The sequence below is a fragment of the Pyricularia grisea genome (genome assembly GCF_004355905.1).
Source record: "Pyricularia grisea strain NI907 chromosome Unknown Pyricularia_grisea_NI907_Scaffold_1, whole genome shotgun sequence".
Taxonomy (NCBI): Eukaryota; Fungi; Ascomycota; class Sordariomycetes; order Magnaporthales; family Pyriculariaceae; genus Pyricularia; species Pyricularia grisea.
In genome coordinates, this window is record NW_022156716.1 from 7,838,722 (window position 1) to 7,859,871 (window position 21,150).

The window sequence follows — 21,150 nt, forward strand, 5'->3', positions numbered from 1 at the left end:
TTACTTTGTACAAATGCCCTCGGAGCATTCCGAGGCCAAAGTGGAGATGTATATGCCCAAATAGAAATACAGCCTCTATATCTATCATCCCGAGTAAGGAGTGCAGGTCCCTCCCTCAAGATCATTTTCAAATCCCCCAGATCAAAAACAAAAAAACGCCGATGCGATGCAAAAACACGGCCCTAAAGCCATGATGTGAAAACCACCCCTCCCCTCGTCTGCGTCGTCACATCAAAAAAAAAAAAAAAAAAAAATCTCTCCAGAGTCCGCCCGCAGCATTCCCGTCCAACAGAGAAGCTATTTTTACTCATCCTTGGGACTCCTCAACCACATCTCAATAGCGGCACTGAAAGCCGCAAAACCCGCACAGCCGATGGCGGCAGCCTGCGGGCCGCCGTTCCTGGCGAGGATGGCGCCCGTGACGCAGCCGGCAGCGACGCCGTTGCCGGCATCATTCTTGGCGCGCAGGCCCTCGATGCCGCACTCGATGCCCGAGAACATGGCGCCGACCTTGCCAAAGTTCTTTCCCGTGCTGACGGACCGCGCGCCCATGTCGCGGAACCCGGCCGCGATCTGCGTGCGCATCGGCAGCGACGACATGGGGGGCGGTGTAGTCGTCGTCGGCGGGCTGTAGTTGCCGCGCGGCAGCACCATGCCCGTGCCGGCGGCGTAGGGGGGTTTCGGGCCCGCGGCTTTGGCGGCGTCGGGGGCCGGGTGGTGGAAGGGTGTGTCGTAGGCCATCTGTATTTTGCGTGATAAATCGGTCATGTTAATTTTTTCTGTTCCAAAGATGAAGTCCCTCGTTTCTATGCTGTCGGATAGGCAGACTGATATGCAGGGGAAAAGTCGATGGTGAGAGTGGCACGTACCGAAGCCATAAAAAGTCCAAAAACGGCACCAAGACCTAGACCAGCGACACCAGACATGACCGTTTTTGCTGCGCATGATTCACCGAAGGATTTTAACTGAGCTCATGGGGGGCATAAGTTAGTTGGTTTGAAGCTTGAAAACAAACTGCATCGAGTATATGAACAAACCTTCTTCATCTGCTCCTCGTTCGGATCCGGCGCCGGGCCCTGGCCCGGAAACCCTGAAGAGCCTGGGAAGTTCATTGTGGATGTCGGTGGTTGAGTTCTTGTGCCTGATGCTTGTATTGATAACAAAAATATAATACGCGACCAATTAGAATGACTCTGTAAACCTCGAATATTTGATTATCTGTACAGTGGTCCCTTCAGAAGTCAGTTGGAGTCCGCAGCCAGCAGCTTTGCGCCAATACAGCTCAAGCTCAGTACACGGCGAAATAATTTCTGCCTCGACTCGCCGCCTGGATAAGCAGCGGACCTATCTGGTCGCGAGACCCTGGCAAGCCAGGCCTCCTCGGGCCCGACTTGGCGCGTTCACGGGGCCCACTTTGGAAAATCAAGCTGCCAACGCTCCGTTCCCGCAAGTATAGCCCCGGATCCAACCTGCCAGCCGAGTTAATATGACCATCTGGATTCAACTTATGTGAGGCAGATATCTAGAAATCTATGCATGCCTGTATTTTGTTGCATTTTCAAACAATCAGACAATAATTCAAATTATTAACACGTATACCAGACTATAATTAAACTCGTCTGTTCGTTTCCAAGCTAGTCCATCTCATAACTACCTGGGTAGGTATATATTCTCCGTGAGTCATGCATATTCCTATTAGCAACACCATCGTCCATCAATTCTGTATTCTCTACCCCGCTTCAGCATACGTAAGAAGAAAAAAGAGGCGACGAAGCAATTACAAGCATGCCGCATACAGCCAACAAAAAGAACGCAGACAAAAAAAGACCTGGCAAAAATGTGCTCCTTTTCGATAGTCAACAGCAGAGTTCTTAACTCCTCTTGCACCAAACATCATGCTCCCAGGAAAAGAGAAAGAATCCTCAAGGTTTGCTATTCGCTGTCTTTGCCCATCATCCATGGCCGCATCGACCCCAATATGTGTAATTCATGTACTTCGTAGTGTCCCGGAGCCAAAGAACCTAATGAGACGAAGACACGAATTATAATGGAAAGCTTTGCTGAGAATGAAAGCGAGAAGTCCAATGTGTTTGCTGGAAGGAAAAAGAAAAAGACATAATATTCTTAATCCGTGACGTTTCTGATTTGTGTCACTACTGTTGAAATCGGATACGAATTCCGATGTCTTGGCAATCCTCGTGGGAGTAGGACAGCACAATAGACACCGGCAGAGAAATCGAGTCAACATGTTTATCATGGAACTCCCCACGCCAGTTTACCTCAAAAAGAGGTCGCCAACGCCGTTTCGCAAAGATCGTGACCTATCTGCATGATCAAGACCCAGGTACTCGTCTTCCGGTTGAAGGATATCCCACAACACATCGTCTGCAAGATAATCAGCATCAGTCACTTGATGAGAACTAGGAAATTTCACGCGAAAAATCACTCACCATCATTTATGTATTGAGGTCTTGAGTACGACGATCGCCGTACTATGGCGAACTTGATTTTTTCAAAGTTCTTGCCGCGGATAGCAGTCCTTTTCTCAAGCCTTTTCTTGGTCTCCGAGAATGGCTCTCCCTGTTTATGTGAACTTTAGTGTAAGTCAAGAATTCTCCCGGCAATTGGCTGTAGGAATTAAGATGGACTGACCGATTTGAGCAAGAATTTGAACGGCATTCCGTGCATCCTGTTAGGCTCATTCTGGAAATGGAAAGCATAAACAAACTGGCCCTGATCCTTGGCGTCCAGCTCCTCCTCTGGTACACGCTCCGCAACCAGCGTTAGGTAGTCGTTGAGGCTTATGACTGGATACTCTCGCGGAAGTTCTCTTGTAAATTTGTGGCCATTGACCTCATACAGACGGATCTCGCCGCCATCTTCTTCTGACTTGAGCTTGGCCTTTTTGATGAGCGCCTCAATGATATCCTCAACAACACCGCTCTTGGTTACAAGTAAATCATAGTGTTCCTGATTGAATGCCATCGTTGGTTAGTCTGGGAGAAGTCCCAAAGGATTTTGTTTCCAGAAGTGTCGCCGGATCACTTACCTCTTTGACAATTCCTTCACTAAGCCATGTGATCTTGACATTCTTCTTGGTGTCAAGCTCTGCAAGGCTCATATCCAGAATCTCAAAATAAAGAGCATCATTGCGCTGCGCTGAGTTCAACTGGCTGAAACCAGCAGGGTTGAGGATAGTATTCAGAGTCTGTTGCGGTCCACGTTTGACCGCCGTTCGAGGCAGTCCTGTGGTCCCGTGAAGAGTCCAGAACCTCAAGTGCGTCTCTGGAACTCCAAGGCGTTCGCCCAATTTCTCTGCAAGCTGGTCGTACGTCATCTTTGAGTTCAGGACCATTTCGAATGGCGGGTACTCGTTCGGGTCACACTTTGTAGGGTGTGCGTTAAACTTGACCGTTTTCCTGTTGACCAGGAACTCGTAGTACTCCTTTGCGTCCTCAAAGTTCTCCGTCTTTCTTGAGCTATCTCGGGAGAAGCGTGTCAGTACAGTCTTCGGTTGAACTATACGTTATCCAAGGATTGCACTTACGTGTCATCAGTCGAACGAGTGTCGCTGCTTAACCTCTTTTCTAGGAAGTTTTGTGAACCAGTTTCCTTTTTGCGCTGGACACACACGATGTCTCCGTCCTGCAGCTCCGCGGCTTTGAGCGATTGCTTGCCCTTAAGGCTCTCGATCATGCCGGGTTTGATTTCCTGTTAACAGGTTAGCGCGCGAATCAAGCTTCGATCCTTCATTATCATTCACACTTACTTCCCATAGAAGTATCTTCTCGTCACTTGGAAGCTTCTCCAGGCCCATCTTCTTCAGAATGTGGGGAATCAGGTCGTCAACCTTCTTTTCCCTGCTGATGTACACATGACCAAGACCAGTGAGACATTGTGCTTCAGCGTCAAAACACTTGATGAAAAGAAGAATAAGGTCGTTCTTGAAAATAACACCTGTGGGTGAGGGGCCTTGGTATGTTGGCCAAGCGGCCTCTCCATTTTCACCCATCTCTTCAGCAAACTCAACCCACAGGCGCAAAGAATCTTCTCTCTGTGTCGCTAATCTTGAATAGGTCTCGTCCAAGGTCGGCCGCAAGTCCATGATGGGCTGGTCAGGACGAACCGTCTTGTTTTGACGGCCGACCATTAGCCATAGCCTGACTCTCGCGGGATCCTGCCCAAGATCTTTGGCGATGATCTCAGTGACTTGTTCCATGGTTGCCGTCCGAAGTACCTTGTATAGTTTGGGGGCACCCGGTGAAGGATCTGTCGTCTGTGAGGAGACTGCATCAAAATTCGTAAGATCAAACCCATTGTGTGCTTGATATGAAGACGGCGTGACGGCTTTGATCCAGCGATAGAGGTGCTGCTCTTCACGCTCTTTCCTCTTCGCCTCCCTGGCGGATGCCTCCTCAAGGTATCCGGTTTCTGTCAAAAATTAGCGATCTGTTAGCGCAACCCATTTTGACACAGCCCTTCGAAGTGAAAGTTGGCCTACCAATGTGACGTGGAATATCCTCGTGCGTAACTGGCGTCAAAATCTTGTCAAGCCGCGATTGACGGAAGTACACCAACATGTATGCACTGTTAGGCCTCATCGCAACTTTCTTTTGTCCTTGCGGGCGGATGCCGTTGCTGTACTGGAAGGGTCCTCCAAAATTGTCCTCAAGTACCTCCCTCTTGGTCGCCTTGGTGACCTTGTCATCGTCATATTTGTAGAACCAGCCATCCTTGTCTGGCTTCAGAAATGCGTAGTAGTGACCCGCATTGAGGTCACCACTATGCACAAGCACACCATGTAACTGGTAAATCCAAGGCTCCGACTTGTCGGCGTCCTCCGAGAGGTACGGTGCAGCGTCAAATACCTCAGGAAACTCGTAGCGATCGTTAACTTTTGCCATGGCGTCCTTGGTAAAGTCATACTCAAAACGCTTGAGCTGCAGATGCAGAACGTCAGGGAAACTCATGAAAATAACGCCCTTGTTTGCCTCCTGCAGTTTGTACTCATCACCGGCAAAATACTTGTTCTCACCCTCCATCTTCTCGACAGAGACGTAATCCTGGAAGCTGTTAAGCAGGTTGCCCATCTTGCTCACGTTCAACTGTACATCCCAGAAATCCTCGATCCGGCTCGACTCGTATTTAACGTGTATGCAAGAGATGTAAGTTTTGATCTTGCCACTGAAGAGCTCAGGCAGAAGATTCTCGGCGTCTGTCCCCTTCATTTTCTCCTCCATGCGCTCCATGAGCTTCCTGGAGAGCTCTTGCACGTCCTGTTGCTCAAAGATGTGCCGCGTTTCCCATCCGAATGATTTGGTAAGCTCAGCTGTACCTACAGCGTTTGACGAGGTTTGCAGTTGATAAAATAACCGCTGGAGGGTGTAAGCACTGTTATTTATGCTTTCTTCCTGCTCTGTAGGTATCTGATAGATGGCCTTGCGGAAAGCATTGGTGAAGTAGAGGGACTGCAACAGAGAGTTGAGGTAGCATGTTGCACCTTGATTCTTGAGGCCGACATAGCCAGTCTCTTTCTTGGAGTCGTAGTTGGCGAAACTATGCCACATGACACCAGTTTCGTCCTCCAAGATCCGCACATATGCGGTGATGTTCGCCGTCTCGTCTTCAATCAGCGGCCGGTTAGCGTCATCGTAGGGAACGTTGAAGAGTTTACTAAGCTCTTGAAACCTCGTGAAACCCCAGTCACCCTCGTCCTTGGTAAATCGATGGTGCGCCGTGTGATGCGCATAGATGGAAGGATCGTTGGGGTTCCAAAGAACAAGCGCAAACTGAACGCAACAGCTCCAGTCCTCTGGAATCTTGTCCGGCTCGAAACCATGCTCGAGGTATATTGCGACGTTTGACGTATTGTTGCCGTGGGGGAATAGTAGAATGCGCCTGTAAATTAATTCCCTTGTCAGCATCGAGCTCTCGTGAATCCCAAGAGGCATCCTGGAGGAGGGGCTTGCGTACCATGGGAACCCGCCTGCTTGAAATATTGGGCCGTGCTCCTTCTTAGACAAGCTTCTCCAATTCTCTACCGTCCATGTGTTATAGGCATCCTCTATGACTTTAGGCTCTTCTTGCAACGGCGTCATAACAAGCTCCTTGATAGCCTCAACTACTCGCCCCAAGATTATTAGTCAGCTCATCTTGCGTCAAAATTCAAAAATGTTTCGGTGTCCGGCATGGCGTAGGCAGAGTAACGTACAGTCGTTGGCTAAAGGCATGGGTGGCGCCGGCTCAGCATCGTCGGCAAGGGTATCAGGCGTGATCTCAGTTACAGAGTCCCTCTCGAGCGGGCCGTTGACATCGACGACGTGTGTGGCATTGTCGACAGGGTCCACCATCATGGCATTGGGAGAATCGGGGTCCTGCTTTTGCGCGTTGCGGCGACCTCGGTTAGCGAGTGTTGAACGAATGATCGTAAATATAGCAGCGACAAGCAGTATGAGCGTCTTCAGCAGGTGATCGAGCAATGCCATGTCTGGCGCCGGTCGTGTTGCGGGACAACAAGCATGGAGAGGTCTGACGAGTGCCGCCTGCTGAGGTTATCGGCGAGCTCCAGCGCATGCGAACATGCAAATACGTGCGTGTGTGTGTGTGTGCTGCTTTGCACGATGCTGCGTGATGACCTTGACGGAGCGGCAGGACAAACTCACCATGTTGGTAGCTTGCTGAGCTTGCCTTGAGGGGTGCAGTTGCGTTCTTCAAATTAAGTTTACTGCCGGTACCCCTTAGGTAGGTAAGGTAGGCCAGGGTGGGGAGTATTCTTCCTCGGTAAATAGATTGACGGTAGATAACTTAGGTCAGGTAGTTGTTTCGTATCCTGAAAGGTCAGCAGCAGAACAGACTTGGCTCTGCCTTGTCGTTTGTCGCTCCGCCTCCCTCAGGCGGGCAAGCCAGGTGCACGCTGGAGAGCAAATCGTAGCAAGACGGATCAGCCGTAAGGGACCCAAGTTGGTAATAAAGTCTAACTCGCTAAATGTGAAGGTATGTAAGGTACCTTGAGGTAGGCAGGGAAGGTGCCAAAGCGAGGCTGCAACAGAAGGCGGCGGCGATGATCGTGGAAATTGTACGGGTAATAAATTTGCGAAGTGGAGGATTCTAGGCAAGAGCAGGTCCAGTCTTCTTCGCGGGCTAGTTGGTCCGGGTTGCATGACCCGTAGCAGCTGCAGCCGTGTTGTGTCGTTCGCTGCTCTGGGTGGACGATGGAGTAAGTAAGGTTGGCAGGGAGCACGTAACCTGCGTAACTGGCTGGCACAGGTCAGCTTTGGGTGGTGGTGAGGGGACGCGGCACGGACAGCTGGAACGGACGGTTTTCAGGTGATGCTGCAGTCAAAATTGGTAGGAAAAAGTGGAGTTGGCAAGTCACTCTAATGGCAAGTTTGCGGGCAGAGGTACACCCAACGTTCCCCACAGTCCCCAAGCGTGTCGTAGTGCCCCTCAATGACGTCCAGTCTAGCCACTCGTTGCCAGTTACTCGGCTATAGCTGTGAGTGACTTTTTTCTGGTGATGGTATGACACCGACAGTACCTCGAGTGTGTAGTACCAACTTGTCAATCAGTCCAGGTAGAGTGCCTGAAGTGAGATATAAACTTTCAGAAGCAAATCATGTCTCCATTCTACAGCCATTTACAGATCATTTTTCTATAGAAAGTAGCTTGCATTCGTTTACGATGCTTTTGGCAGGTGTTTCCATGCACAACTATGTGCTGGTTCTGTAACTGATCCCCATCGAGGTGTACAAATGCATAATCATAGGAACAGACCAGGAAGGCAAAAAATGCGTCCGAATGCTTTATTCGTTCCACTCCGGCTCTTGAAAATAAAGTGAGTCGTTTGAAGGGATGGTGAAAAAAAAAAAAAAAAAAAAAAGAACTTCATACAATTGAGGCGACGTCCCGAGGCCCGCTATATCTGCCTAAGGGTGAACGCTACGAAAACACTCAGACTGTCAATTGTGGGGCAAATTGGGACTTCGACTCACTTCACAGCAGTTCAGCTCTAGAACTAGTTCTGGAGACCAAGTTCTCTCAATAACAACTCATCTCATTCTAAGTATCAACGTAATCGACTCAATCTATTTTAATTAGCACCGTCCTAGCTAATATGCCCTGACGACAAAACCAGAAACTCGCAGTCGGCGCCGTCTTTTTCTTCCTTTTAACTAATTTGCTTTCTGCCAATGTTGGCCTTTATATGATCAACGGCGACGTATCGGCGCCAATATGTCGAGAATATCCCGACTGGCTCAATATGGCTTGAGTCCCTCCGGTCTAGCTCCGGCAGCCCGACCGGTGCTGAACACCGGCATCCGATCGCCTGTTGAAGTCTCCCTGGCCAGGCTGTCACAGGGTCCATCATGGAGGCCAATGTCTGCACTTGATGAGTAAGGTTTCCTTTCAATTCAGCTTCAATGCTGAATACATACCCCCTCCCGCTCCGTGTCTTGGCTTCTCAAACAATAACCATATGACTTTGACTGACAACATAACATCCGTCACGCAGTTGGGTCGCAAAAAAGGCCCGACCAGTCAGCCTCCGCCAGCTCATGTTCTTCGGGCGGTCGCTGAACGAGGCTCGCCTGCTCAGCTCAGCCAACTATGTCCGCACGGAGCTACCTACCCGCCTGTCCCACCGCATCAGGGATATGCAGATGCTGCCGTACCAGGTCGTGTCGAACCAGCATATAGCCGAAGTCTATAACATGTACTGGACCGCCTTCGACACCTTCCGCAAGGTCAAGGAGGTCAAGTCGCTAGCCGACAACGACCTCTTTTGCGAGGTCATCAGTGGGATGCTTAAGACTCACCTCACTGTTATCCCGAAGCTGGCCATGGGTGTGCTTGAATGTAGTGGACTCATGGACCCGCAGGAGCTCAACAGCTTCATGAACCGCATCTTGCAGTCCAGAATCTCTCGCCGCGTCATCGCGGAGCAGCACGTGACACTCACACAGTCCTTCCGCAGCCAGACCCAGCCATGGTCGCCGCAAGCGGGGGAAGCCGCAGCGGTGGCGGCAACGCTGGGATCGGCCAGCCCTATAGCCGAATCGTCGGATTTCGTCGGCAACGTCCTCGTCAAGTGCGTTGCCCGTGATGTCGTCGACCGCTGCGCCGCTGCCGTGCACGCCCTGGCTCGCTCCGCACACGGGGAAGACGTCCCGCTGCCAGAGATCCGCGTCGTCGGCCACCTGACGGCCAACTTCCCCTTTATCCTCAGCCACCTCGAGTACATAATCGGCGAACTGCTGCGTAATAGCGTCGACGCCTCTGTGGAGCAGCACCAAAAGTCCGGGAAGCCCCCGCCGCCCATCGAGGTCACCATCTGTGAGTCGTCGCAGCACGTCATCATCCGCGTCTCGGACCAGGGAGGCGGCGTCGCGCGAGACATGCTCCCGTACCTCTGGTCGTTCAGCAAAGGTCCTCATAGCGACCGGCTGCTCCAGAACCTCAAGCACGTGCCCAAGATGGCCGCCACGCTGCAGGAGGTGCGCGCTGAGGATGAGTCCAGCGGCATCCTGTCGATGCCACAGGTGACACCTGACCAGAGTGTGCTGTCATCTCTCTCATCCTTGTACTCAAGACCGCCGAATCTGAAGCTGGGTGTGGGCCTGCCTCTTAGTAGAGTATATGCCGAGTACTGGGCTGGGAGCCTTGAGCTCCACAGCCTTGAGGGTTACGGGGTTGACACGTTCCTGCAGATCTCGAAGCTTGGGAACAAGAACGAACAGCTTGCTACCAGGGCAAGTATGGACGCTGTGTGAAGGGCAAATTGGTAAAGTTTCACATCATCTACTTTTTAACGGGTAACGAGTACACACACAATGCCAACCGGTGATCGAGACGAGGCTACTGGCACGTCATGACAATGATCAGCGCCATTTCCGAGCCGAGCCAAGTATATGGAACAACGCTGCGAACCAGCGACTTGTATTTCGTCTGGGAATTGTTGTTTTGTAGAATAGCGGAGTATATAGTCGGAGGAAGGTTGACCTTGGATAGCGAGGTGTACCTTGTCCTGTTTACCTCACACATGATGACTTGATGCGAATAAAATTCCTCAAGAACACGGTCGAACAAAGACAGCCATTTTTTTGATTATACTGGTATCACAACTGCGAGGCTGAATTACATCACAACTAAGTAAGTCTAAGGAATGGGAGAATGTCCAGATAAGAGAAAAGCAAGTTCCAGGCGCACAAAATGTTGTCGGTACCAAGCGCCAGCTACTGGCTGCAAGTGGCCCTCCCACAATGTTGACGCCGATCCCGCGCTTTTTCTTCTCAGGTTTTTTTGCTCCGGCCGCCCTAGAGAGAAACAAGATGGGGATGAAAGGAACCAAAAATCAAATGAAAATAGATAGAGCCCAAATCGTGATATCGTGGACCGAGGAATTAACCCTGTTTTGTCATCAAGTCGCCCACATGTCCATTAACTCCAACAGAACCACCCCCAATGCTGATTCTGTAAGAGCTGCTGGATGAAGGTCAAAAGATGGTAGGATGAACCTTGTCAAAGCGCAGAAAATAATATCCTGCCAAGGCTTTGTTCGCACTTAGGAGAGCCGGGTATCCAGCCCAACAGACTCGAACGCTTAGCGACGGCCATGCGAACGGGCAGCGCTGCCCTGCATTTGCTCGAGCTCGCCCTCGAGCTGCTTGATGGTGGCGTGGGTGTGCTCGAGGTCCTTGTTGAGGCGGTCGCGCTCGGCAATGAGCTTCTGCTCCCATTGCCTGAAACGCTGCTCCTCGATCTTGACCTGCTCGGTGAAGCGCTTGCGCAGCGCCTCCTCCTCCTCCTTGAACTTGGGGTTGTCGAGCTTGCGGGGCCTGGCCTCGCCGAACTTGCGGGTTTCCATTTGCTGTGCGCGGTAGGCCTCGTAGTGCAGCTCCTCGGTTGTGTGGATGAGGTCGAGCATGTGAGTGCGGATGAGGATGGAGCGCAGCTTCTTGAAGTCGCAGTGGTCCTCGTTCTCAACCTCGGCAACACCCCATGAGTACTGGCGGCCCTTGACGATACGGCCGTCACCCGTCTTGACGTCCTTCTCGGAACCAATCACCGCAAAGGGCATGGCGGCCATCAGGCTGCGTGCATGCTGGGCAGCAGCCTCGTCGTCCTCCTCGACCGGTGGCTGGTAGATCTTGATGCTCTGTGCATCAATAACAGCGCGGATCTGCACGTTGGCCACCACAGTTAGTACACCATATTATTGATACGTCCGCACATGTGTTTTAACCACTTACGCGCTGCTTGAACCTGGCAAGGTCTGCTGGGCTGAGGGTGTCGGCCTTGGCGATGACGGGGATCAGGTTGACCCTCGAGCAGAGACGCTTCATAACCTCAATATCAAGGGGCTTCAAGGTGTGGCCTGTAGGGCGGATGAAGTACAAGCAGGCGTGCACTCGCAAGTCGATCTTGTCCTGGCGGCGCGGCTGCTGCTCCTGAAGCATGTAAGACTCGTGCTGGTCGTCGAGGAACTCGATGATGGGCATCCACGAGTCTCTGTTGTTCACATAGTCGCCGAAACCCGGGGTGTCGATAACCGTCAACCGAACTGTAGAAATTTGCCAACGTTAGTGTACAGGCCAATATGATCCCTGGTATAGCCTGCAAAAGAATGTACCCTTGAAGAACTTCTCCTCGAGCTCAGCTTTTGTGATCTCGATCTCTACGGTCTTGTCGATTTGCTTCTGATGCCGGCGCTTGTGATCGGCGTAGTTCTTGATCGTTGTGGAGAACAGAGTGTTGATAAATGTGGTCTTGCCCAATCCCGACTCGCCAGCAACCTACGATAGAGTAGACGTGATTAGTATGCGTAAAATAACGGCCCGTAGGAACTTTTATGTGCTCCTTGGTTAAAGCATACCATAATAGTAAAGGCGGCACCACGTTTTGCCACAATCTTGTGCCTCTGGTTGGGCAAGTTGGCAATGCCAATGGGGGAGGCGCTCTCGGTCGCAGCGGGAGCCATGGCGGGCAGCGGTGTCGAAGGCCGGTGCGGTGATGTTAAAAGACTAAGTAAATGGTTTGTCCTTCAGGAGGTAATCGAGATTCTTGCCAACGCTATGCAAAACAAGACAGACCCGCAAACTTTTTTTTCTTTAGGTCGAGCGAGCAGTTGAAGGTTGAAAATATGTCAGGGAGAGACGCTCAACTCGTATGTTGACAGTTGGGATGGATTGCGGGTGGTCGTTACCGTTCCACCCTCACTTCAATTCAGGGGAGATTGGCAAGTCAAATTTCCTAAGGGTCGATGCACGAGCCATCAAGCCCATCTGCATCCACGCACCCACCCAACCTTTTTTCACCTGAACGACCCCTGTCCCAGGTTTGCACCAGTTGCTGCTGATGAAAATGTACCGGCAATTAAGACTAATCCTTGTCTGGATTAGCGTCCGTCCGGTCGAGGAACAAGTTTCAGCCGACCCCTCCAAAATTTCATGTCAATTCAACTGGCGGCCGGCAGCGGAAGGCGGCCCCACCAAAAAAGTTGTCGGCCGCGCCTGAAGCAGAATCGCTGCGGTCCTAATTTTCGAGAAAGTTTTGCGCGTATCGGCAGCAATTAAGTCTGCCACAATGAGGTGACGATGAAGACCGATTTTAAGGTGCGCATTCTGAACACAATTCTCTTGGTCTGGCTATTCTTTACTGACTTTTTACTCTAGTTCTCCAATTTGCTTGGAACGGTCTACTGCCGGGGCAATCTTCTCTTCAGCCCCGATGGCACGCACCTCTATTCTCCGGTCGGCAACAGGGTGACTGTATTTAACCTTGTCGAGTATGTATTGCTATGCATACCTTTTTTTTCTTTTTATATATACTAACATTTCACTCTTAGCAACAAATCATACACTCTCCCTTTTGCGCATCGAAAGAACATTGTTCGACTCGACCTGACACCGCGCGGCAACCTGTTGCTCTCGGTCGACGAAGATGGCCACGCCATTCTCACCAATGTTGTTCGGCGCATCTCGGTATACCACTTTTCTTTCCGAACAGCCGTAACGGCTCTCTCCTTTTCTCCATCCGGCCGCCACTTCGCGGTTGGCATTGGCCGCAGGATAGAGGTCTGGCAGGTGCCTCAGACTCCCGATTCAGCCACGGGCGACGATGGACTCGAGTTTGCACCGTTTGTGCGACATCACAGCCATGCCGCTCATTTTGACGAAGTCCGCCACATAGAGTGGTCGCGCGACTCAAGATTCTTTCTCAGTGCTTCCAAGGACCTCACAGCCAGGATATGGAGCTTGAACCAAGAAGAGGGCTTTACACCAACAGTCCTTTCAGGTCATAGACAGGGCGTCGTCGGCGCTTGGTTTTCACTGGACCAAGAGACCATTTACACAGTCAGCAAAGATGGTGCCGTTTTTGATTGGCAGTACGTCGGTCCGCAGAACAAACAGGACGACGATATGGACGGTGCGGACGAGTCCGACTTGCGGTGGAGGATAGTAAAGCGGCATTATTTCATGCAAAATAACGCCAGCTTGAAATGCGCCGCTTTCCATCCCGAGTCGAACCTTCTCGTTGCAGGCTTCTCCAACGGCATCTTTGGCCTGTATGAGATGCCAGACTTTAACTTGATTCATACCCTGAGCATATCACAGAACGGGATCGACTTCGTCAGCATCAACAAGAGCGGTGAATGGCTGGCATTTGGTGCATCAAAACTGGGACAGCTTCTAGTGTGGGAATGGCAGTCTGAATCATACATCCTCAAACAACAGGGGCACTTCGACTCGATGAACGCCCTCGCATATTCGCCCGACGGCAAGCGAATTGTCACGGCGGCTGACGACGGGAAGCTCAAAGTATGGGATATCGAGTCGGGCTTCTGTATTGTGACATTCACTGAGCACACATCCGGCGTCACGGCTTGTCAGTTTGCAAAGAAGGGGAACGTCCTCTTTACTGCAAGTTTGGATGGCTCAATACGAGCTTGGGATCTGATCAGATACAGAAACTTCCGGACTTTCACAGCGCCGACGAGGCTATCTTTCTCGTGTATGGCCGTGGACCCCAGTGGTGAAGTTGTGGCTGCTGGATCTTTGGATTCGTTCGACGTCCACATCTGGTCTGTGCAGACAGGACAGCTATTGGACCAGTTATCTGGTCATGAAGGCCCTGTTTCCGCCGTCGCATTTGCGCCAGATGGTGGATTGTTGGTCAGCGGAAGCTGGGATAAGACAGCGAGAATCTGGAGCGTCTTCAACAGGACACAAACTAGCGAGCCGCTTCAGTTGCAAGCAGATGTTCTCTCAGTTGCGGTAAGACCTGATTCTTCGCAACTGGCTGTTTCTACACTCGATGGACAGATCAGCTTTTGGTCTGTGACGGAGGCGCAGCAAGTATCTGGTGTCGACGGGCGCCGCGATGTCTCTGGTGGACGCAAGATAACAGACAGGCGGACTGCGGCAAATGCAGGAGGGACCAAGGCATTCCACACCATTCAATACAGTATGGACGGAAGCTGTCTTATCGCTGGTGGTAACAGCAAGTACATGTGTCTGTACTCAACCACCACCATGGTTCTACTGAAGAAGTTTACTGTCAGCGTAAACCTATCGCTTTCGGGAACACAGGAGTTCTTGAACAGCAAGCAGCTGACGGAAGCTGGGCCACAAGAGCTTTTGGACGACCACGATGCTTCGGATAGGGAAGACCGCATCGACAGGTCCCTCCCGGGCTCGAAACGCGGAGGTGACCCGTCCGCGCGCACAACGCATGCAGAGGTCAAAGTCTCGGGCGTATCGTTCGCCCCGGATGGAGCAGCCTTTTGCGCAGCCTCCACAGAAGGTCTGCTCATCTACAGCTTGGATCATACTGTGCAGTTTGATCCTTTTGACTTGAACATGGAGATCACGCCCGCCTCAACCCTTGCCGTACTAGACAACGAGAAGGACTACCTCAAGGCTCTGGTAATGGCATTCCGACTGAACGAGGCTGGTTTGATCAAGCGTGTGTATCAGGCCATTCCACATAGAGACATCCCGCTCGTTGTTGAGCAGTTCCCATCTGTGTATGTTGCGCGACTGCTCCGCTTCGTAGCAGCGCAGACTGAAGAGAGCCCACATATTGAGTTCTGTCTGTTATGGATCAAGGCACTGGTCGACAAGCACGGCAAGTGGCTTGCAGCGAACCGGGCCAAGGTCGACGTGGAGCTTAGGGTTGTTGCGAGGGCGATTGCTAGGATGAGGGATGAGATTAGGAGGTTGGCTGACGAGAATGTCTACATGGTGGATTATCTACTCGGCCAGGCTGAGAACAAGCCCAAGGCGATCCAAGGGACGAGTATAGATGATATACTCAAGCCTCTTCCTGCCAAAGGCGCGAATGCGGCGCTGATGGACACGAACATGGGCCAAGAAGACGAGCCATCTGATGAAGATGGCTGGATTGGATTGGATTAGAGGAGTTGATGGTAGGCTACTTGTTTTAGCGGGAATAAAAAAATATTGTACAAGGTATCAAACAAACACACGCGCTGCCATGAATCTTTTTGAGTTCGTCAAAGGTTTTGACAAAGTGGTACCTACAGCTTGGACGTATTCGGAACATCCTGAAGCAGCGATGACCAACCTGTTAGTGACTGATTCTCGGGAGAGGTTTTCTGACGGCAAAGATGAAATATAGTCACTTGTACGCACCTTCCAAGCCGATTCCAACCCGGTGGTTCTCACCCACCGAGGACCAGGCCCCTCGGCGGCATCGACAATCAGATGGTGAACCTTGTTCCAAATCTCCTTCCCCCTCAACGGCAGCCGGTCTCCCAGCTTATCCTCCAGAGGCTGCGAAACCTGCTGGCAGATGGCAGCCGCGCGGACGAGCTTTATGGCGTGGCCATCGTCGTCGAGGTCGTGCAGCCGGCTCACGAGGTCGCTCACATTGCTGGTGCCACCCGACGCAGCAGCAGTGGTGAACTTGTCATCCTTGGGCTTGGCCTCGTACGCCGCGATCCGCTCCAGGGACAAGGCCGGCACGGCGCGCGCGGCGTACTGGACCAGGTCGATTCGGATCTTCCACTCGAGCAGCCGGACCTTGGCGGCCGTGGGAATCCAGGACGCGGCGTTGATGGAGAGCAGAATCGGGGAGACGTTTACATGGTGTCTGTTTTTTTTCGCATTTTCTTAGTGGATCTTTCTCCAAAGAAGAAGAAAAAAAGACAGCTTGACCTTACATAAGAAAGAAATCAAACTTAGCATGCTTGGCAGGCCTCTCGACGGCTGCGCCAGCGGCCACGTACACGGCTGCATTGAACATCTCGACGGTGCGGTCGTGCAGCTCCTCGGGTCTGACGCGGACCCGCGCGGCCATGGCGGCCATCTCATCACCGGCGCGGCTGAGCACGCCGTCGCGCATCTTGTTGGCATCCTCCTCCCTGGCGGCCGAGCTCAACTTCTCATGGCGGGTGACGGCCTCGTACAGGGACAAGATGGAACCCATTTCGTCGCCGCCCGGTTGCCGTCTTTCCCTCGAAAGCCTCTCGGCCGCGAGCATAAAAGCGCGCAGGTCGTCCCTGTGCACACATGCCTGAGCCAACCCCTCGGCGACGATGGCGGGTTGGTCCCACTCGATGCCGTACATGAGCTGGATGAGCGGGTGGACGAAGCCGCCAAAGAGACGGATGAGCAGGTCGTCGGCCCGCTCGTCGCCCTCGTTGAACACGTACCGGTTCAGCACGTCCGCCACGCTCGTCGTCTCGATCTCGCGCTGGAAGAAGGCCAGAAAGTCAGAGTAGTACTGCTCCTTGCCCAGGTACCGCTTCGCCGTGGCCCAGTCGGCGAGCTGCGCCGGCGTCGCGCTGGTGTGCGTCGGCTGCGCCGGCCGCTGGTACGAGGCGTTGCCTTCCCATGCCTTTTGGAGGGATGAAGGGCCTGCGGATGTTCCATACAGGGAGAGCAGGTGGTGAACGATCTTTTTTTTGGGAGTTTCTTGGTCAGTAGTTTATTGATGGTGGTGGACATTTCTCTTCTTAGGGCTTTAAGGAGTCTTTTTTTACATGGTTATGAAAGCCGTCTTTGTTGAAGAAGGGATGGTGCTCCTGTTGTATATTCGATCAGTAAAGAGTCCGTCTAGCTGTGTGTGTGTGTGTATGTGTGTGTGTGTGCGTTTTTCTTTTTCTTTTTTTGGTTCTGTCATGGCTAACCTCAAGATCCTTCTGTAGAAGCTCAGTCACAGTCTTGGCCGCATCTGCATTCTGCGAGAGTTTTAGGAGGCCCGTATTTTCAGGGGTGATGTGTATTCGATTCGGAGTCGCCATTGTGCTGGCCCTTCTCGTGATCTCATGTGACGTCAATGTTGGGCAGCTTGTGTTATGATATTTTGGTAATGTTCGTGTGTATAGCTTGGACAGCCAAGTTCGAGAAAGCATTGGTTGTTGAGGATTATTGTGCCTCAGCTGAGTTGGTTTTTATATAAGCTTGTTGCTGCCGAAATTATTATTTGTCCTATGGTGACATATGACGATCCTTTATTTGATAGGATGATGAGTTTCGGGTTTATCCAAACTTGAGTACCGAGATGAAATGGGCTCGCTTATAACTGGAGAACTATTAGTAATAAACAGAGATGGAGTCGACTACAATATGGTGTGTGTGTGTTCATAGTTAGCTCATTTAAACCACCTGGTTTGGTGGCTTGCGGGGTACATTTAGGGCTGATGGAGACAAACGGGACTGACGACATGATTGTGACTAAAGAAACAAGAAGTCGGTTTGCAATCCTTCGGCATTCGCTCTATTTCGCGTGCACGACCGTAGCAAGCCACAGAGTCCAAGCTTTGAAATTTACAAATCGTCCTGCTGGGCTTTCCGCATTGTATGGAGATTATCTGATCTGACCTGATTTAATCTAGACTAGAGTCTAATTGGAAGAGTCAAAGTTGCCAAGCTACCTTAAATCACGCGTTAACTCTTGTCTTTCTGACGAGAATAAGGATGTCAACTTGTTCTAGTTCTAGTTCTAGTCCAGATCCAGTCCCATCATGTCATCGCTGGCTTCCTGATTAAACAGGAACTCAACTAATATACTGCTAGGGAAGCCAAACTCACTACCTCGCCATCTTCTGAACTTAAAATCCTAGAATCGATAAGCAGGATGCACGAGATAATTATGCAAGCAAAAGCAACGCGAAAAGGATGCAGGTACAGGCCTCGCAGTAATGAGCATCATTCATATCATATATTGGTATTAGACAATGCCGATAAGAAACGCTGACCAAAATACCAAGGGGCTACAGACTTTCACCCTTAAACCAGCGACCAAACTCCATCCTTTATCTCAATCATAACCTCCCGGTTCTCGTCAATAGCCCTCCGGCCAGCCTCGAGGATCGCCGTCGTCGCGATGGTGTTTTTGAGCGTCGGCAGTCCCTTGGCGTCGAGGTCCTCGGGCTTGAGCGAACCGGCGTTGATGGCGCGGCAGCCGTCGACAAACTTCTCCATCGAGATGTAACCATAACCCGACTGACCGGCAAAGTTGCCATCCTCGTCGGGGGCGTACTTCATGTAGAAGGGGTTGTACCACATGAGCTGCCCGACGTTGTCGTCGGCGACGTCGTAGCCGCGCTTGGCCTGGTCGATGCGGATCTCGCCGTCCTTGGCCAGGTAGTGAAAGTACTGGTTCGAGTGCACTCCGGCGCGCTGCGGGGCCGTCCACGAGGCCGTGTAGACGCCCGTGGCGTGGCCTTTGGTCTCCTTGTTCTCCCAGTGCACGAGGACCGTGATGGTATCCTCGGTCGCCTCGTTGCAGCCCAGGCTGGTGGCGACGCCCTTGGAGGCGGAGGCCGATACCTTGACGGGGACGTAGCCTAGCGGCGACGCCATCGAGTCGCAAATGTCGATGTGGTGGCTGTTGAGGTAGTAAGAAATGTCCGAGTCTACACCGGCCCAGGCCTTGAAGGTCTCGAGTTGAGACTTGGGCTGCGACATGTAGCTGTAGAAGTAGTTGAAGGCGCCAAGCTTCTGCGACTTGAACCGGGCATCGGCGTAAGCCGGATCGTACCGCTTGTGGTGCTCAACGTAGACGTAGACGCCCTTCTTGCGGGCAGCCTCGAGCAGTTCTTGGTGGTGCGACAGAAGCTTGACTGCGGGCTTGGTCAACATTACGTGGATGCCCCTCTCAACGGCGTACATGGCGATGGGGTAATGAGTGGTATCGGGGGTGAAGATGGTGATGGCATCTCCGGGCTTGAGTGCGTCAATGGCTGCCTTGTATGCATCCGGATCCACGGCATCGTTTGCAGGATATGAGTCGAAAGAGGTGTCCAAGTTGTTGTAGACCTGCTGGATATTCTTGTGAAGGTGCTCACCTGTCGTGAGGATAAACCAGTATTAGCCTGCTATTTTCCATAGCCAGCTTCATGAACGATCCAGGCCCAAAACTCACGAATGGCATCAAACTTCTTCCCGTTGACTCCCACCATGCCCAGTTTGCCAACCTTGCCTCGCCTGCGCAGGTCAAACATGGATAGGCCTACAACGCCAACCTTTTTGTCTGACCCTGAGGCGCCACCGCCAACAAAACCAGTGGTGTACTCGCCAGTGCCCACCTGCGTAGGTTGATGTCAGTTGAAGTACGGACACTAACAAGCCAAAGGGGGTGAAACTTACCATCAGCACGTTGAGGGGTTCTGCATTTGCCATATTTGCAACGGACACAGGTTGTCTGTCACAACAAGAGAAACCAGTGTTATATAAAGGTACTGTTTTGTGTAAAGAATAGCCTAGGTAGTTGTGGTTCTCGATTATATCTACAGAACCCAAGGTCGTATGAGGGATTGTTTATGTACAAAGAGCGCAGGACCAAGTTGGAAAAAGAAAAAAGATCAGCAAAGGATCAGGCAAAACTACTGTTCAGATCAACGGGGCATCCATGTGTATATAATATTACAAGAGCTTGAGCTCCCAGTCTTGTTCCGTCTGTCTGGTCTAGCCTCGAACAACAAATAACCAGTGGAGAACCAAGCAAATTTTGGAGGGGGAAGCGCGGGGAAATTTGGAGACTGTCAATTACTGAGTTGAGTTGAAAATGACAGTGGAGGCGCGCGCCCACCCACAACGCACTACGTATACAGTATCTCTCTCGTGGTGGGCGACCACGGAAAGTTTGAACCCGAGAAAATGCCGCCGCATCATGTCACGGGCTTTAATACAATTGGCTATTTGTTATATTGTAAACGAGGTTCGTTGCGAATATGATGACGGGATCGTGTGGTAGAATTATTCCGCCTGGTCGTCGCGTATCGAGGATGGATGTGGTTGGTGATTGATTGTCTACCTACCTTAGGTAGGTACTCTTTTTCCAGCCTAGCTGTACCCCGAGATTCCCCATATTGTTACGGCGCCCCTCCCCCAAGTTTACGGGCTGTCAAACCTAGGTACAGTAGGAAGTAGCCAGCATGACGTTCATTGGTGGATAATAGATCCCCCGTTGTTTTCTCATTGACCGCCTGCCTGCCATAACTATTTCTGCCGATAATTGTCGGAATTGTACCGTCGTACTTTGCAATTCTCTTTACTCTGTACTCCGGTACCGCTGGCTTGTCGTCTCATTCAATTAATTAATTCTTCCAAGTTGAACTTCTAAACATCATCGGATTTTCTTTTCATGCGGTGTAACAAACCTATTCTATACACTCATATCATTCTCATTGCTTGCTTCAGCTTTATAAAACCATCGCAAACATTATAGCCCAAATAAATTTATATTGACTCGCAGAGAAAGTCTTGCCTGACAATAACTAACTAGAAACACGGTTTAAGCCTAGGATATCCGTCTCCCGGTAGTCCAAGGTAACAAGCCCAATGCCTGCTTTATCTGGTCTAAGCAATGTGGGGGGCCTCTTGAACGTCAGGGAGGTGCATCTTCTCATGACGCAGTCTCTTTATTTTTTTCCCCATCTGTGGAAGCTCTGGAAATCTTAAATCCCAAAGAGCAAGGCAGTTTGGCAGGGCCCCCTACCAAAAAAAGACCAACAATGGTGGAAAGTTGGCATTTTAAAGCTCACCGCAAGATTTCGGCCTCTCGCTCGCTCTCTCGAAAAAATTAAAAAAAATAAAAATATTAAACCCAGTCCTCGGCCCTTGATTAGTGCCTGGGGTAACCGACGGGTATTTCCTCCATGTCCTCTCAGCAGACCCCGTC

The 21,150-nt window shown here is 51.4% G+C and overlaps 7 protein-coding genes across 7 annotated transcripts; 2 read left to right on the forward strand and 5 right to left on the reverse strand.

Moving 5' to 3' along the window:
- Positions 1-206: 206 nt before the first annotated feature.
- Positions 207-1,239, reverse strand: PgNI_02399 (uncharacterized protein). Its single transcript, XM_031122466.1, has 3 exons — positions 1,038-1,239; positions 870-965; positions 207-741 (listed from the first exon to the last, which is right to left on the reverse strand). The coding sequence occupies exons 1-3, from the start codon at positions 1,110-1,112 to the stop codon at positions 304-306; spliced, it is 609 nt and encodes a 202-aa protein (XP_030986897.1). The 5' UTR covers positions 1,113-1,239; the 3' UTR covers positions 207-303.
- Positions 1,240-1,596: 357 nt separating this feature from the next.
- On the reverse strand, positions 1,597-6,485 carry PgNI_02400 (uncharacterized protein; the record flags this gene model as incomplete). The annotated part of the gene is made up of 8 exons (XM_031122467.1): positions 1,597-2,385; positions 2,451-2,580; positions 2,653-2,970; positions 3,050-3,479; positions 3,548-3,711; positions 3,770-4,431; positions 4,502-6,121; positions 6,212-6,485. The coding sequence occupies 8 exons, from the start codon at positions 6,483-6,485 to the stop codon at positions 2,276-2,278; spliced, it is 3,708 nt and encodes a 1,235-aa protein (XP_030987964.1). The 3' UTR covers positions 1,597-2,275.
- Positions 6,486-8,038: 1,553 nt separating this feature from the next.
- Positions 8,039-10,095, forward strand: PgNI_02401 (uncharacterized protein). Its single transcript, XM_031122468.1, has 2 exons — positions 8,039-8,393; positions 8,513-10,095. The coding sequence occupies exons 1-2, from the start codon at positions 8,233-8,235 to the stop codon at positions 9,768-9,770; spliced, it is 1,419 nt and encodes a 472-aa protein (XP_030987963.1). The 5' UTR covers positions 8,039-8,232; the 3' UTR covers positions 9,771-10,095.
- Positions 10,074-12,250, reverse strand: PgNI_02402 (uncharacterized protein). Its single transcript, XM_031122469.1, has 4 exons — positions 11,873-12,250; positions 11,630-11,792; positions 11,250-11,560; positions 10,074-11,179 (listed from the first exon to the last, which is right to left on the reverse strand). Exons 1-4 carry the CDS (start codon positions 11,975-11,977, stop codon positions 10,601-10,603), a joined length of 1,158 nt encoding a protein of 385 aa, XP_030987966.1. The 5' UTR covers positions 11,978-12,250; the 3' UTR covers positions 10,074-10,600.
- Positions 12,251-12,593: 343 nt separating this feature from the next.
- Positions 12,594-15,416, forward strand: PgNI_02403 (uncharacterized protein; the record flags this gene model as incomplete). Its single annotated transcript, XM_031122470.1, has 3 exons — positions 12,594-12,611; positions 12,672-12,784; positions 12,845-15,416. 3 exons carry the CDS (start codon positions 12,594-12,596, stop codon positions 15,414-15,416), a joined length of 2,703 nt encoding a protein of 900 aa, XP_030987965.1.
- Positions 15,417-15,538: 122 nt separating this feature from the next.
- Positions 15,539-17,377, reverse strand: PgNI_02404 (uncharacterized protein; the record flags this gene model as incomplete). The annotated part of the gene is made up of 5 exons (XM_031122471.1): positions 15,539-15,565; positions 15,654-16,113; positions 16,184-16,920; positions 17,006-17,047; positions 17,153-17,377. 5 exons carry the CDS (start codon positions 17,375-17,377, stop codon positions 15,539-15,541), a joined length of 1,491 nt encoding a protein of 496 aa, XP_030987968.1.
- An 826-nt stretch (positions 17,378-18,203) lies between these two features.
- PgNI_02405 (uncharacterized protein) lies at positions 18,204-19,925 on the reverse strand. The gene is made up of 3 exons (XM_031122472.1): positions 19,617-19,925; positions 19,393-19,555; positions 18,204-19,315 (listed from the first exon to the last, which is right to left on the reverse strand). The coding sequence occupies exons 1-3, from the start codon at positions 19,647-19,649 to the stop codon at positions 18,255-18,257; spliced, it is 1,257 nt and encodes a 418-aa protein (XP_030987967.1). The 5' UTR covers positions 19,650-19,925; the 3' UTR covers positions 18,204-18,254.
- Positions 19,926-21,150: the final 1,225 nt, after the last annotated feature.

Coding starts and splice junctions, on each gene's coding strand:
- PgNI_02399 (XM_031122466.1), bottom strand. CDS start 1,112: ATGAACTTCCCAGGCTCTTCAGGGTTTCCGGGCCAGGGCCCGGCGCCG. Junction 966..1,037: donor ACGAGGAGCAGATGAAGAAG/GTTTGTTCATAT, acceptor CCATGAGCTCAG/TTAAAATCCTTCGGTGAATC. Junction 742..869: donor TTGGACTTTTTATGGCTTCG/GTACGTGCCACT, acceptor CGCAAAATACAG/ATGGCCTACGACACACCCTT.
- PgNI_02401 (XM_031122468.1), top strand. CDS start 8,233: ATGTCGAGAATATCCCGACTGGCTCAATATGGCTTGAGTCCCTCCGGT. Junction 8,394..8,512: donor CCAATGTCTGCACTTGATGA/GTAAGGTTTCCT, acceptor TCCGTCACGCAG/TTGGGTCGCAAAAAAGGCCC.
- PgNI_02402 (XM_031122469.1), bottom strand. CDS start 11,977: ATGGCTCCCGCTGCGACCGAGAGCGCCTCCCCCATTGGCATTGCCAAC. Junction 11,793..11,872: donor GTGCCGCCTTTACTATTATG/GTATGCTTTAAC, acceptor ACTCTATCGTAG/GTTGCTGGCGAGTCGGGATT. Junction 11,180..11,249: donor TTGCCAGGTTCAAGCAGCGC/GTAAGTGGTTAA, acceptor GCCAACGTGCAG/ATCCGCGCTGTTATTGATGC.
- PgNI_02405 (XM_031122472.1), bottom strand. CDS start 19,649: ATGGCAAATGCAGAACCCCTCAACGTGCTGATG. Junction 19,556..19,616: donor AACCCCTCAACGTGCTGATG/GTAAGTTTCACC, acceptor CAACCTACGCAG/GTGGGCACTGGCGAGTACAC. Junction 19,316..19,392: donor GAAGAAGTTTGATGCCATTC/GTGAGTTTTGGG, acceptor TCCTCACGACAG/GTGAGCACCTTCACAAGAAT.